This window comes from Nothobranchius furzeri, chromosome 8, assembly GCF_043380555.1.
Source record: "Nothobranchius furzeri strain GRZ-AD chromosome 8, NfurGRZ-RIMD1, whole genome shotgun sequence".
In the NCBI taxonomy this organism is placed as follows: domain Eukaryota; kingdom Metazoa; phylum Chordata; class Actinopteri; order Cyprinodontiformes; family Nothobranchiidae; genus Nothobranchius; species Nothobranchius furzeri.
In genome coordinates this window covers 42,291,563-42,307,241 of record NC_091748.1, presented here as the reverse complement: position 1 = coordinate 42,307,241, position 15,679 = coordinate 42,291,563, and the positions used below count along the sequence as shown (strand labels likewise).

Sequence of the window (15,679 nt, the reverse complement as noted above, 5' to 3'; positions counted from 1 at the left end):
AATAAGTCGCTCCGGAGTATAAGTAGCAGGACCAGCCAGATTATGTAAAATAGTGCGAGTTATAGTCCGGAAAATATGGCAGTTATTAGTATTTTGGATAAATTAGCAGGCTAAATACATTTCATATATTTCCAAAACGTAATACTTGTTTGTATCTTGTACAGCCAACTAGCCTTTATTCTGGACTCGGTACAATTCACCAAAAGTAAAGAGACATTACACAGATGAAGTAAGCACAAGATAACTTACTGGAAGACACGGAATTATTATCATGAGAACCAGAACAAGAGAGCCTGAGAACAGTCATGTGAAAATAACAGTTAAAAAGTATGTATGTGTAATAGAAATAAAAATATATTAGAATTAGTGTAACTCACTGTGATCCAAACAATAAATCAGCCATAGCTGATTGAAATGAGGTCTGGGAGTTTTTAAGTTTCATTCTTTTATTACATTTTTTTCTTAGATCTGTTAAAAGGTCACCATGGCAGCCTGTGTGTCTCCAACATCAGCTACACAACGCAGCAAGTGTAAGTTCCTGTCTTGACCACTTCATGTATGGTTTTGTACTTTAAACAATTATGACAAACCTGTTATTTTTTCTCCATAGCCATTTGGATTATTGGAGACAGCTACGTGAGGCGGGGTGCCCAGAGAGCTGCAGAGACCCTCGGCCTCCCTGACGTCTGTGTCTCCTGGTTCGGTTGGGGCGGACTGAGGTGGAAAGACCTTCTCCCCTTTTTTCACTCCAGGCATGGAAGAGCAGCTCCGGATGTCATCATTCACTGCGGCAGCAATGACATGGGGGTGGTCAGCAGTGTGAAGCTGGTCAACATGAAGGAGGACCTGCACCGGCTTCACTTTCTCCACCCTCATATGACCATCATCATGTCGTCCATCACCCAAAGGCGTAGATGGAGGGCAGGTGTAAAACCTGCCAAAATTGAGAAGGCCCGGAGGTTCGTCAACAGTGTAATGGCTACTTTCATTTCTAGTTTAAATGGTGCTGTTGTTGTGCATTCTCACATCAGACATGACAGTCCAGGGATATTTTTGTCAGACAGAGTTCATTTCACTAACAGGAGAAATGATATATTTTTAACTAATATTGCCGATTGTCTTAAAAGCCAGCTCCAAAAGCAGTGAAAGACTTCCAGGTGGGAGCCTCGCTGCTTTTGAATTTGGCCTTTAGGACAGATTTTCAGGCAAACAGGATAAACATATCCCTGACTGTTATAGCTAATGTGTTGATGATGTAATTTATCTACTAGCCATTACACTGTTGAACTGTTCTTCCTTCAAACCACAACGTTACACTCACTCTGCAGCTCTCTGGGCCCAGGTTTGTTTGTTTTTTAATGTGCCGACACCTTGTGCCCTGTGTTATAAAACGTAGAGTAAAAAAATAAATGTTTTTGCTCAATTACTGGAATTTCTTTGGTTAAGACTACAAAGTGAGGAATAATCATTTACAAGTTATTTGTACAACAGGCCCATTTTAAATCCCAACAGTTTCTTAGACAATAGAAATGTGTTCTTTACTAACTTTACTTGGTTTAAAAATCCTGTTTGAAGGTACTTAACCCAAGACATGCAGAATACAACACTGACCAAAAACTGATGGAAAACACGATTTATTTATAAGGAGGAACTTAAGGTGCACAGATAAGTCTGTGGTTGGAACTGCAACAACAGCTCAGCGTCTGGAGGAGGGAGAACACAGGTGAGCATAGGTTCTGGTTTCAAAATCCATTGTAGGCAGGCAGAGGTGTTCAGCAGACTTACTGTGGGGCGTGTATGTGTTGGCTGGAGGAGGGAGAGGTAGAGAGCCGGGGAAGTGCAGGAGAGGGAGCAGAGGTGGAGAGAAGCGGGGCGTCCTGGTGGATGGGGCACTGGGTGAGATGAGAGGTGGGTTATGGAGGGTGGTGATAAGGTCCGTGTGTTGAATATCCAAATCCTGGAGTAGAGGTCAGTATCCAATGAGGTCGACAGGAATCCTGAAGAATGGTAAATCCAATATAAGAGCAAAAACACTACGACATAACATTAATCCTAGGAACACTAGAGGTAACACGAGTGGCTGGTTACTACCAAAACTGAGGCAATCTTCCGGCGTCGAATTGTGTCCTCCATCCACCTTAAATAGGAAAGCACCCCGCTGATTGCTGACCAGGAACGGCTGGGCCACTCCCTCTCCTGGCAAGAGACTCACAGATGGTTAAGAGAACAGGAGTACTCACCCCGGCTCATGACAAGGAGCCTTAATGTGTACAAGGTTCCCCTTGAGTAATATTGAATGTAGATGCTGAACCAATCTGGTATAAAGACTGCTGATAGAGGATAAACAAGTAAATAAGAGAAAAATTAATACAACTAGCAAACCAACATAAAAACAGCAACCAGCAGCTGCACCTGTGAAGAAACATTTCGAAGAGTCATCAAGTGTGAGAATGTAGAGCAGCCAGAAGGTCTTCAAGTTGAAAGTATTAGAGGCAAACTGCAGCACAGGGACATTTTTCCAGAGAGCCAAAATGCTTCTCCTGCATTTATTTCACCTCTTTCCTTTTACAGATCACCACATAACAAAAACAAAAACTCCCCAAGCCTCCACCTGGCTTCCTTTAAATACCCCAGCAAATCACACCTGCAAACAATCCACCCCAATCAGTGCTCCAACATTAAATCCAGAGGGAAATAAACATCCACATAAAGGTACCTAAATGTTAACATAAACAAAAGACAAAACTGTTTTTACAATACAAAAAAACATTTTCACATAAAGACACACTAAGACACATTTCAGTTAAAATATCCCCCATCACAGTGCCAGCAGACTACAGAAATAAATTACAGGGACGAATGGGAAATCATCCCTACCACTTCGTCACATCAAGAAAACGTGGGATGAACAACTATAAACATGTAAACCATGAACCACAAACATTATGAACAACAAACATCAACTAGCATGTGTTCGTGCGTGTGCTGGGATGTGAAGTGTTAGACCGGATCAGGTGCACTCTGGAACCGCCACAAGCATCAGAAAACCTTGCTACAGAGAACTCAGCAAGGCTGACACAGGTCATGGGCCATAGGACACAGGAATCACACAGCATTTCCACCTGAAACAGAATCATTAAAATTAGAATCAAATACAACAGTTGTTCAGTATGACATGAAATGGATTTTTAAAGAAGGCAATTGGACTTCTTTGGTTTCATGAACACACTGGTACACCAGATCACTGTGTGTGTGTGTGTGTGTGTGTGTGTGTGTGTGTGTGTGTGTGTGTGTGTGTGTGTGTGTGTGTGTGTGTGTGTGTGTGTGTGTGTGTGTGTGTGTGTGTGTGTGTGTGTGTGTGTGTGTGTGTGTGTGTGAGTGAGTGAATGTGCTTGCGTGCATGCATGTGTGTGTGTGTAAAAGCCATGTGTAGTGTTTATTTATAAAGCATATGTTGTTGGATTTTATCCAGAATCGAGACTTTGAAAATATATAGTTTAATTACAGTTTGATTTATTTGACATCTGTATAATGTTTATTATTTTGTTTTCCCCCCTAAATACCTAACGTTTGAGTTTAACATGAAGATTAGTCATTCATCCCAATACATAAAGTTACACATTTTAAATTTTAATAGGGGAAGACTGCAGGAGGGAGCGGTAAAATCATAGACTGTACATACTTGCTACCCGCCGGCTGTGATCACAAGCGACAACATATTAGTTCCCGCTGCTTCTTCGGTAAACAGCGCCAACAAAAACAAAGAAACTTGGGATCTTGTCGGCGTGGCGGTGGGATTTAAGGGAAACGCTGTAGGCCCCATAGACTTCTCACCGAGCTGCAGTATTTCTCCGGTCAGATCTGTCTCTGAGAGCTCCACGAGCGGTCAGCCCGAGCAGAAACTAGCCGCCGCACCTGTCAGGCTGCCTGGCCTGGCCGCTGGGGATTACCGGATGGAAGAATGGACACAGGTGTCACTCCAAGCCTGCTGAAGATTTTAAGGGTTCAGATGAAAACACCCTACCACTCAGGCTGCTTACACATCGATATTAAGTTGTCGCTGTTGCGCTCACGCCGTAATACAGTATTAGATGCGGTTAGTCAGACATGAAAAACTCCACGAGCGGTCAGACCACGCAGCAGCTAGGCGCAGCAAGTAGGCGCCGGATCGGTCAGGCTGCCCGGCCTGACCGCTGGGGATTACCGGATGGAAGAATGGACACAGAAGTCTCCCTCTTAGCGCTCCGTCATATTTCAACCCATTTTGATCTTTTACCATATTACCCATCTAAATATGCCCTATTAATTATTTTACCGTATTTTACATTTAAATTTCATGGTTAAACAGTACATGCTACATGTTAAACTTATAGTTAGCTAGCTACTTCGGTAAACTCAGCTAGTTTAAAGGCAGCAGTGACATAAAATACGAATATAGATTTTAACTTACCGAAAAAAATGAAGTGGAGACTCCTTGGACGCTCTATTAGTGCAATTAATACCACTGCAAGTCATTTTGTCCAACAATTGCACCAATAATATCCAAAACAGAATTCACAAGCAGGGCCAGATTAAGACTTCGTTGTACCCTGGGCAACAATATTCAAGGGCCCCATCATCACGACCCAAGGATCACCATAATATGGTCACATACAGAATATATTACTGTAATATGCAGTAAATATACTCAATACTTGAATGCCTGACTTCACGTAACCCGCTCAGGGTAACCTTTGACCCACCTTGTGTGGACTGACCAATGAGGAGAGAGTCTTAACTTGATGCCCTCTGTTCATTGGTCAGTCTACAAGAGACTGACTCTCAACTGACGTTCAAAGCGAACAGTCTCTGTGCAGCGCAAAAGCCCGGGTAGACAGTTTGTTTAATACAGGGTGACCATATTTCCATTTCCAAACAAGAGGACAGGGGATCTGTGCCTATGACGTCACACTATGGCAACGCCACACAAACCACGCTGGGACCCATTTTTTTGTAAGAACTAAATTAATATCAGATTCTGCCAATAAAAGGGCTCTAAAACAATAAATACTTAGCATATTTACTGCAAAATCTCATTTTTCTGCTCTAGTGCTGCAACAAGGTTTTATTAATAATAAATTATACCTTTTGTTTTACTACACCATCGGTAAGCTTCCTGTGCACAGATTATTAAGGATGCTTGTTTCAGCTGTGAGATTAGACGATAGGATCAATGAAAAAATAAGTTGTCACACACTCCATGGAAACTTTCAGAGAATCCACAAATAGTGGCTTTCGGATGGTTTTGTTACTTTTAACAAGTTTAGAAAAGCAGCAGATGAGACAGCATGTCTGATAATTTAGTTTTTCATCTGATAATATTAGAACATGTCAGTAATGTCTGAGGGGCTTTTATAAACACCATATAACTAACACTACTGGAGAGGGCATGGATTACACAGAGGCTTCTGGGGAGCCCCGTTATGGGGTAGTGGTGGTGGTGGTGGTGGTGGTGTGTGTGTGTGTGTGTGTGTGGGGGGGGGGGGGGGTAATTTTGCCTTGGCCCCCAAAATGTCTTGAAACGGCCCTGGGTGTGTGACTGAGTTGTGAAGGTGATCTGAATTGTATCAGATGTATAAATATGACATGTGCTTAACTTATTGTTTTATACAGGTAAAAACGTGTAGTAGAGATAAATCTACCTACATTTTACTTTTCAACACTTTGTTTTGTTTTTTTGTTTTTATTTAACTATTTCCTGTCCTGTCTGTCTCTCATCTTCCTGCATCTCCTCTAAACTCTCCAGAAAATCTGCTGCCTGGATTCTTACTTTTTCACCTCATCGGTTACTTCTGAGCAGATCAAAGGGATCTCCTGACTGCAAAGCGGAGAGCGCGTTTCGATGCGTCAGTGAGGTGAAATCACCGCAGCACAGGTGATGAGCTCCGCAGTGGCAGAGCGCTTCAAGCACAAATAAGACAGAAAGTAGAGAACATGTGCGGACATTAACGATCGTGTGCTAATTATAGTTTTTTGGCTGCGCCACTTTGAGAATGGACCGTGCGCTGGACGCAGCAGCCTGGAGCGCTGCGCACCGATCATCGCTCTGCCGCTCTCTGCTGAAAAGAGTCCATGAATGATAATATAGTAATATAGGTAGAAAACTTTTTTTCAGCTCCCCTGAATGTGTATATACAGCTTCCCCATCCCTGCTCCTAGATGAAAAGCCGGACATTTTCATCAATACAAGAACCCGGACATCCCGGACAGAGTGACAAGCGGACATGTCCGGGGAAAACAGGACGTACGGTAATATAAAGCGGGAGATTACAGATACAGTAATTTGCTCGTGCCCTTGCTGCCCTGGGCCCTTAAGAATTTGTGGGCCCTGGGCAATTGCCCAGTTGCCCATATGGTTAATCCGGCCTTGTTCACAAGCACAGAGACTCAAAATCCCGAAACAGTTTCCAGGAGGGGCCGAGGCTGTACTGAGGCCTTTAAACGGAGCTAGCTCTGTGGTCACGTGGGTCTGAGGCGGCGGTCAAGTGGGTCGGATGCTCATTAATTATACCGAATTTTAGGCTTTCAATACACTTAAACAGAAGAGTGAGAAAAAAATTCACCCCCCTCAGAGTTGTCATGAGTATAAACTAGATAATTTAGACAAAAAACATGTTCTGGTACCAGGCTGTAAACATGTTTATTTCTGCTGTGAAATCGACATTTTTAACATGGGAGTCAATGAGGATTTGCTCGCTTCTGACACCAGCCCCTAGTGGATGAGGGTGGAACTGCAATTTTTCTTACTTCCGGGTTGGGACCATTTTTAGAGAGGCATTGTGGGGGCTTGGTCTAATGGTCACCCCACTCTCCCCTTCAGAGACTAACTCCTCCTAAATCCCTGCTAAGACTTCTTTGGACTCCAGTCAGAACAATATTCTGCTTCTTCAGCCAAATCCAAGGACCAGCTGTAGCAACGGAATAGTCTGCTGCTCTCATCAGGACCCTGGAGCTGTTCAGTTCATGAATTATGGTATTCTCCAAGTCTATCTCTGTCAATCCCAGGAAACTAAAATTCAAAAGGTTACCATTGAGTTTGTACTCTAGATCAAAACAAAACTTGAAGAAGCCTCCACCAACTTCTAATAATTTCTCATAAACCACGTGTTATTGCTGAAAGAAAAGAAGCTAAAAACATCTAAATGTAAGAAGGAAGATAAGTGCATTAGTTTAAAAATTACAGATACTTTATTGAAAAGAACATGCAGAACCTCCTCAAACTTAGATTAATGTTGCAACAAAAATCTTTTGGTTTTAAACCATTTACTCTAATTTTTACACGTATATTGCTATATAATTTTCATTGAGGAGTGTTTAATCCTCCTCCTTTATCTTCTTGCTCTCTGGTGAAGTACTGTTGGCCTGTGAGAAGTGCTCGGACATAGCAGCGAGCGCCCGATACCGATGAGAGATTGAATTCTTTACTTCTTTGGGAAGTTCAGCGTAACTGGAGATTAAAAAAGAAGAAGAAAAGAATGAAAAAGAAATGCTGTAATTTGAACAAATGTACGGTAGAATCACCGCCATGGTGCTTCACAGATTAAGCTCTGAGAAAGTGTGTTATCATCTGGCTCCCTCTAGTGGTTAAGTAAGTGTGCCTACGTTTTCTCAAATCCATTTGGCTGGAAACAAGGGTCCCATCCAAAGTCTTTTGGCCCCCTTGGTTCCACAATTTGTCCCTGGAACAACACAATGAATATGTAAGCAGGAAATACACAAACCAGAACATGAAAAGAGTCATTCTGACCTCTGTTTTCCCTCTGAACAGCTGCACAGGTTCATCTTTACCAGCACAGAACGCAAAGGTGCAGAGAGCCCACGCTGACTTGTCTTCAAACCCAGCTAGAAGTTTGTACAAACCTAAAACACAACGTCAGACCCCAAAACAAGATTTTTAAAAACTTTTTGTTATACATCAAGATGTACATTTTATTTAATCACTTACCCTCTGGTTTGAGTTTATCAAGAAACCATTTGCTACAAACATAAACATGTTTACAACTCGTTATCCCAATCTGAGCGCATTAGCAGTTTAATACTTTATTATAAACTGTACCCACATGTAAGGACCAGGTAGTCCTCCCAAAGCCCTAAAACACAGGCAGGTGTCCTCTACTATGACTGGTCCATCAATCTTAAGGACAAAAACAAAGTTTTACTTCACAGAGCATCTGGTTCTTGAAGAACATTCCAAATTAAAATACTGTACCTGCTGCGCAGCTTCCTTACACTTCTGAATAGAAATCTCATCTGGCTCTCCCTGGTACTCGGGTACTTAGGAGAAAAAAGAGAAGACACTTTAGTTACAATAAACTTACATTTTAGATGTGGTGTCACACTGAGTACTTACAATCGATCTTTTCTGAGACTAGTTTGTAGGGAAACTTGTTTCCGAGTATTTGAACAACCTAAAACACATACGAACCAGAACAAAATGGAACAGTTCCCCTTTCAGAAATATCAAGCAGAACCCGGAATGACGTAATAAGTTCTATATTGGGGTAGCCACGAAACAAAGCAGGAAAATGAAAAACAGGATAAAAATTCTTACTTCTTCGAGTTTTTTTGCATTTCCAGTCACAAATACCACAGTTCTACCAGCCATGATGAAAATCACCCGGAAAACTAACACAACCGGACCTTGCAGCTTTGCAGTAACCAATAAAATCCGCTCTTAGTGTCTAAGCGAATCAGCGAGCAGTATATGACTCCGCCTACAAAGGTTAACCAATCACCCGTAGGCACTAGTAAGAACCGTGTCCGGGTAGAAACGTGAGCTCGGTGCCATGTGGAGTGAAAACCGTGCTGGAGAGTAGAAACCAAAACACGTAAAAATGAGTCTTTTACCCCGAACCGCCGAGGAGTTTAGCTCAGCTGAATACTGGGAGAAATTCTTTAAAAAGCGCGGAGAAAAGGCTTTTGAGTGGTATGGAGACTACAACAAACTGTGCGGCGTCTTGCACAAATACATCAAAGTGACGGATAAGGTGATGTGTGACATAGCATAAAACAATTCAGTGCAGCGTTTCTAGACTTAAATTAACTGAACAGTAATCATTATTCTTTATATTATTACAGCATTTTGTTTATATGTCAGTGCGCTAATTTCTTGTCATGAAATGTGATTTTATTTTTATTGTCTTTTGTTGCATGTTTAGGTGCTGGTGGTTGGTTGCGGTAACTCTGAGCTGAGCGAACAGCTGTATGACGTGGGCTACAAACATCTGATGAATATAGACATAAGTGAGACAGTGGTGACACATATGAGCCAGAGGAATGCAGAGCGAAGGCCTGGCCTGCTTTTCCATCAGGTGGATGCTACTCAGACTCCATATGAGGATGTCAGCTACCAGGCTGCTCTGGACAAGGGCACCCTGGATGCTATGGCGTCACAAGAGGAAGGAGTGTTGGCTGGGAAAATGCTCACTGAGGTGAGAAATCATCTCATGTGATAAACAGCGAATCACTATTACGGACGCTAGTGTGTTTCTTACTGTACTTTTTGATTTTGCAGGTAAGCCGTGTTCTCTGTGTTGGAGGGAGGTACATCTGTGTGACGCTGGCCCAGGAGAGCGTGATTAGGTTAGCTGTGGAGCACTTTGTTCAGCTTGGATGGGCGGTGAGACTCCACTGCCTGCAGGAGGAAAGAGGTGCTGAAGAGGAAGACTCCTTTGCTCTGCCCATTTTCGTCCTAGTCTGCACTAAATTCCGTCAGCCAATGCCTATGCCCATTCTTGAGATGTGTATTGGGGATGATGGTGCCCCTGTCCGGCACACACAAGTTAATGAACTGTTATCGTCTGTGAGAGAGTATCAGGCTTATTCTGTTTTGAGGAAGCGGCTCCGCACAAGCACTGATCCTGGCTCAAATCTCTCACTAACTCTCTGCCACGTCAAAACAGGACTGCCCAGATACACTCTTACAGTGCAAGACTGTCCACCTGGAGCCAAGGTGCCACGATCCAACCAGTTTGCTATATTTATTGGTGAGCTTCCATTTTGTTTGTTGCAATAGTTGTATTTTTTCCTCTTACCTTATTCTTTCCGTTTGTTTTGCCAGTTCCACAAGGGAGTGAGACAGCTTGGCTCTATAGCTCTGTTGAGGGCAGGAAGCAGCTGGCAGCCAGTGCAAACTTCCGGCGCCTGGTTATTGTTTTGATGCACAGAAATCAGGAGTACACAGACATGCAAGCTGTCCAGTCAGAGCTCTCACCTGTGGTCATGGACCTGGCTCCACCGTGTATGCCAACCAACCAGCAGGTAAACACATTTAGGCCGATAACATTTATTTTAGAACTACTTTTCAAAAGATTAAAATGTGCAATAACACCAAGCACATCAGGATATTAATTTGAGTGACCTTTTCTTGTTTAGGTGCCGTTTCTGTCAGTGGGGGGTGACCTCGGTTGGCGAGAGGATGTGAGCAGAGGTGTGAGTCGGCTCAGTGGCGAGTATTGTGTGGAGAATGTCAGAGGAGAAGATGGAGAACTTTATCGTCGACTTGTGTTCCTGTCAAATGTTGCCCTCGTTCAGTCGGAGAGCCGACTCGTCTCATCTAACACGGGTTTGTTTTTCAATCCAGTTCAATTCAAAGATACTTTATTAATCCCAGAGGGAAGTTTTTGTCATTTTTTTGTCATTCTTTCCTGTGTCTTTCCTTGCAATGTTGTAAAAAAATTTTTTTTATAAATTAACAGCAAAAATATCATAAAATGTAAAGCACACATATGAATGTTAATTGTTACTTATTTCAAGGGTTGTTCAGTATTATTGGTCTACCAGTAATATTGGCCGATATTGGCAATAAAATTTAATATCAAAAAACATTTGTATCGGTTTTCAGTCATTTAAAGAGCAAGTCACCCCTACCCAATTCTTACTCCACTCCCACTTCCTGTTTGAAAAATGCAACAAAGGCTGTAGCCTAGCAGACCGAGAGGGCAGAGCTGCTAACAAATACACACACACACAACATTGTGACATCATAATGTACCATCTAACATCATAGTGTACCTTTTAGCCAATAGCGATGGCAGATTTAAATTCAAATGCAGTGCAGTTTTTACCTGACGATAGTGCAACACTGACAGTTATAGGCAAAATATTTAAACCTGAACTAAGATGCACTAAAGTGTCGAATTATTGACTGTACATGTCTACAGCATGATCAGACTCATTTATTTAGTTTATGAGCAAAAAAAAGTTGATTTGGAGTGACTTGCTCTTTAATTACCCAACCTTTACATACCATACACATATTGTACATCAAACTCTTCAGCTACTTCTCCCTCTCAAAATGCAAAAATAAGACAGTTTTTGAGATATTTTAGATATTTGGCACATCTTGTGAAGCAGATATTTGCCCTGTGTGAAGCATGTAGCTATGTGTAGCTAGACAGCTAACAAACCACAAAAGTAAGAATCTTCACCAAAGACCGGCCTTTCTATCTGAAGATGTTTATAAATGTTTTATCACAGTAAATGCAATATACAGAAATAAAAAATACTTTACTAATAAACACAACTTAGCATCACACTAAAGGAGAACGAGATTCAGCTGCTGTTGGAGACAAATAAATATGGCATTTTTCCTATTACTGACTTAAATTGAAGTAGTCTTTTTGCACAGAAAATGTTTAAAATTTAAGTAATAATGATTGGAGAAATGTAATGTTAGTAACCTAATTTTTTTTCTCTCTTTTTACAAGGGGGGACTCAGCATTTATTGGTATTTGTTTATATTGGTATTGGAAATTAAGAGTCAGACAATATTGGAATAACAGATATTGGTAAAAAGCTAATATCGAGCATCTCTATTTATTTCTGTGAAAAAGTAGTTGTTTGGTTTGTCCCCTCCAGGTTGCTGTATAAATCTATTAGTGCAGCCTCTCATATCTCTGGACGCTTTAGTGCAGATTAAAATGACTATTTTTTTTATTTATTTATTGATCTTTCACAAAACAGTAACCACAAAATGGAAACACAAAAAAATTGTTAATATTGTAACAAACTGTCAATTACAGAAGGATCAGAATCTTAAACATTCAAAGTAAAAAGAAAAGTCAAAACATTGAAAAATATAAATTTCACTGGACAAAAATAAATGTTAATCAGTCATAATATCTGTAAGTTACTTAAAAAAATTCCTAATTTGTTTTGCCTTAAGCTATTTGGTGGTTTTGCAAGCATGTGCATTTGTATAACTTTTGCACTGATTTAATGTAAATCTGCAAATGGACATAACCTTGAACATGACCATGCAGGGTGGGTTCTTTATAGTAGACTGTAACCAGTGTCTGTAAGCATTGTAAAGATGTTTGCATACATAGAAGAAATAATCAGCTCTTTAAATTATAGTCATCACTTACATAGTCTTCGGCTACAAACAAGCTTACTATAACGTATGAGGAGGTAGAGTAAATGAGTATTTGTGTCCCTGCAGCATCAAGTCAAAGGAAGAACAAAAAGAAAGTGAAGACGGCAGTCACATCTCCACCTCCTCTGTCAGTGGACAGTGGCTTCCTCTGCTGTGCTCACCATGAAGTCATGGTGGCTGGGCTTACTGTCCTTGGGGTGGGCATGCCACAGAACAAAGGTGTGTTTGTGTGTTGAGATTTTGTGCAAAAAGGAGAACTTACTGTGCACCATGCATGAGACTGCAGAATGCTTCCTATTTACACGCATTGATCTGGTCCTCCCAATCTTTTAAGATGTTCCTGTATCAGTGCTCCTGGTGGGGCTTGGTGGGGGAGGCCTGCCTCAGTTTCTGCGGGACTTTGTGCCCAATGTATCAATCGAGGTTGTAGAACTGGACCCTGTTGTCCTGGAGGTGGCAAAGGAGTGGTTTGGGTTCAGACCAGATGACCATTTGACTGTTACTGTTGGGGATGGCCTGGAGCGCATTTGTGCCCTGGAGGAAGAAGGTCGGTTGTGGGAGGGAAGCTAATAAACGTGAGGATATATATTAGTTAATCTATTAATACCAAGATGTGACCCTTGTGTTTCTTCTTTGTGTAGGCGGTCACTTCTTTGATGTCATCATGTTTGATGTTGACAGTAAAGACAGCTCTTTGGGAATGAGCTGTCCTCCCGCTGCCTTCGTAGAAACCCCCATTCTGCAGAAAGTTTTTGACTTGCTCACTGCCAGAGGTAAATGATGATAAATTTTAAAACTGACATTAAATTCCTAATTTGGAAAAACCATATTTAGGAAACTAACTAAACAAGGACAAAATTCCTAAAGTTGCTTTGTTGATTGTTTTATTGCAGATAAAATGACAAAATATATTGTAGCATTTGTTTATTTGCGGTCTACTTAATTTAATTTGCTATTCTGTTACCTTCATGCCTGCAAAACGTTCAGAAAAAGTTAAGGTCGAACAATCTAAGGTTAGTAATGATGTGTCATTTTCTTTCAAAAATGTTCAAAAAATACAAAAGAGTGATTCTCAGGGAAACAGATGGAAGAGAAGCACTTGTTATATTTTTCTACAATATGCATATCAGCCAAGTTTGGAAATCTGTTCAGTTTATTTCACAAAAAATCCAACTCAAAGCGCAGCACAAAAGCAACAATCAGTTTATTTCAGGTCCAGATTTTCAGTCAGTTAAATGCATTTTTAGTAAATTAGATTGAGTCAATTATAAAATCACAGGTAATTAAGTTTGCACTAAACATGCATATACAGGGGAACCAGCAGCGTTGTGCTCTCACAAGGATGTACTCAGGCGTTTTTGATACTTGACCTAGGGCTGTGGTCGGCACTACATGCACTATGAATTATTACCATGTGTGTTTCAGCAATTGTTACTGTTATATATCATGTTGTTGGCAATATCAGTGAAATTTTGGTTCTGTTGTATTTTTGTGTCAGTTTTCTTTCCTCTGTCTCTTTCAGCAGGTCTAGAATTCGGATTCTTGCACATTCTTTATTGTGTTTATTTTTGTGATTCAGAATTAATACGAACAAATATAAATAACACAGTATAAGACTTAATGCTGTTCCATTAATCATTATATCATGCTTAAGCCTCTGTTACGTTGTAATCAATCGATCAATTAATCAGTTAAGTCCAACACTGAGGAGCTGTTTCTTTGCTGTGATGAACTTCAAATCCTGACAGAAACTACTCTGATTATTTCTTTGTAAATGCCAGTTCAGTTGCTTTGCAAGGATTTTTTCAAGGATTGTAGAAATAAAGGTTAGATACAGAACTGTAATTACCCAGAACTCCTGGAGTAAGTGTATAATTACAGCAATAAAAAAAAACACACATGGTCCATTTTCATTCACTAAAAGGCAGCTTGAACAGTCACACTGAACGTTTTCATTTTTGTGGTTCTTCTTTACACACAGAGCAAATAGAGCTTGTTTTTAACCTTTGTTGACATGTTTGGGTGTCAGAGCAACCACCGATGTTGGTGGGGTCACTATCTATCTGTAGTAACATTTCACCTTTTTTGACATGGAATGTGCTACTACTAGTTCACCTGTTGAATTAGTCATAGATCCACATGGATTAAGACAAAGTTTATCTCTTACTAGAATATCTATTAAGAAATTACAATGTATCCATAGAAACACTACTTGGTAAGTTGTTTGTGTATGGGGGTATTTTTCAGATGTCTGCATTTAAAAAAAATCTTTATTCAGTATCTGATATAAACATGTGGGCAAGAAATTAAATTAGGAAACCAGAGTTAACGGAGTGCATTCTTTTTTAAAGAGGACTGCATTAATGTAAAAAAGTACATTGTTTGGTATCCCAGATGTTGCTATGTCTTATGTGCTGTGAGAAAAAATACTTTTTATTTTTCAAATGTTGCGCAACTTTGGAATGCAGGAAAGAGGTAGCAACTGAAAATACGTAGGCAAGACGAGGCAAGAATGTTTTGAGTTCATGTCAGTATCATGGTGAAAGTAAATGCCAGAATTAGGGCATAAGTAAAATAATTGCACAATAAACTGCTTATCATTTGATTGAGTCTTTTCAACAACGTCATCATCATCCAAAATGTCTCCCTTCCAGGACTTTTTATGCTGAACCTCGTGTGTCGTGACCCAGCCCTGAGGAAAACTGTTCTTGAGCGCGTGAGGAGCATGTTTCCCAGCGTTCTCTCTCGAAAGATGGCCGAGGAAATCAACGAAGTTCTCCTGTGCTGCCGAGAACAAAAGGACACCGCCCACATCCTTCCATCCTTGAGCCAGGCAGCCAAGAATCTGCAGAGCACTCTGTGCTCTGACAGGACTCAAACTAAATGCAGGCCCCATATCGACATTGCAGAGATGTTAAAAGACCTGAAAGTAGAGTAAAGGTTGTGTTCTGTGGGTTTTAAAATCATGAAGCTTTGGCTTTGTTCAGTGTGTGCATGATCAAACATTTAAAATGTGGGTACTTGATGGAGTGGCTGCGTCAAATCACTATTAAATATACACATGAGTTTCTCAGTCCTTTATCTCTGGTTTCCAGCACACTCCCTCACGAGTAAAGAATGCAGCAGTGTTATTTACAGTTGAAGAGCTCCCTCTGGCTCTAGCTGCTGTGTTTGTAGAGCTGCAGTGGGGTCCTACCCGTAGTAGCCGTGTGAGAGTTTAAATGGCAGTGGGTCAGTGGAGTAATTGCGTTTTAGGGCTCTTGT

At 40.9% G+C, this 15,679-nt stretch overlaps 2 protein-coding genes and 1 long non-coding RNA gene across 4 annotated transcripts; 1 reads left to right on the top strand and 2 right to left on the bottom strand.

The window, feature by feature from the left end:
- Positions 1-1,618: 1,618 nt before the first annotated feature.
- On the bottom strand, positions 1,619-5,478 carry LOC139071433 (uncharacterized). Its single transcript, XR_011521317.1, has 5 exons — positions 4,451-5,478; positions 2,413-3,988; positions 2,092-2,330; positions 1,786-1,997; positions 1,619-1,703 (listed from the first exon to the last, which is right to left on the bottom strand). It is a non-coding gene; the product is annotated as an uncharacterized lncRNA (long non-coding RNA).
- A 1,726-nt stretch (positions 5,479-7,204) lies between these two features.
- itpa (inosine triphosphatase (nucleoside triphosphate pyrophosphatase)) lies at positions 7,205-8,696 on the bottom strand. The gene is made up of 8 exons (XM_015971812.3): positions 8,591-8,696; positions 8,390-8,447; positions 8,249-8,313; positions 8,100-8,173; positions 7,985-8,016; positions 7,787-7,899; positions 7,642-7,718; positions 7,205-7,486 (listed from the first exon to the last, which is right to left on the bottom strand). Exons 1-8 carry the CDS (start codon positions 8,642-8,644, stop codon positions 7,354-7,356), a joined length of 606 nt encoding a protein of 201 aa, XP_015827298.1. The 5' UTR covers positions 8,645-8,696; the 3' UTR covers positions 7,205-7,353.
- A 95-nt stretch (positions 8,697-8,791) lies between these two features.
- mettl13 (methyltransferase 13, eEF1A lysine and N-terminal methyltransferase) lies at positions 8,792-15,488 on the top strand. 2 transcript variants are annotated; one of them, XM_015971811.3, is made up of 9 exons: positions 8,792-9,026; positions 9,198-9,470; positions 9,554-10,025; positions 10,100-10,299; positions 10,414-10,603; positions 12,482-12,634; positions 12,750-12,962; positions 13,057-13,188; positions 15,070-15,488. In XM_015971811.3, exons 1-9 carry the CDS (start codon positions 8,874-8,876, stop codon positions 15,351-15,353), a joined length of 2,070 nt encoding a protein of 689 aa, XP_015827297.1. In that variant the 5' UTR covers positions 8,792-8,873; the 3' UTR covers positions 15,354-15,488. The 2 variants fall into 2 exon arrangements, with proteins under 2 accessions (XP_015827297.1, XP_054586040.1); XM_054730065.2 differs by lacking the exons at positions 12,750-12,962; positions 13,057-13,188.
- Positions 15,489-15,679: the final 191 nt, after the last annotated feature.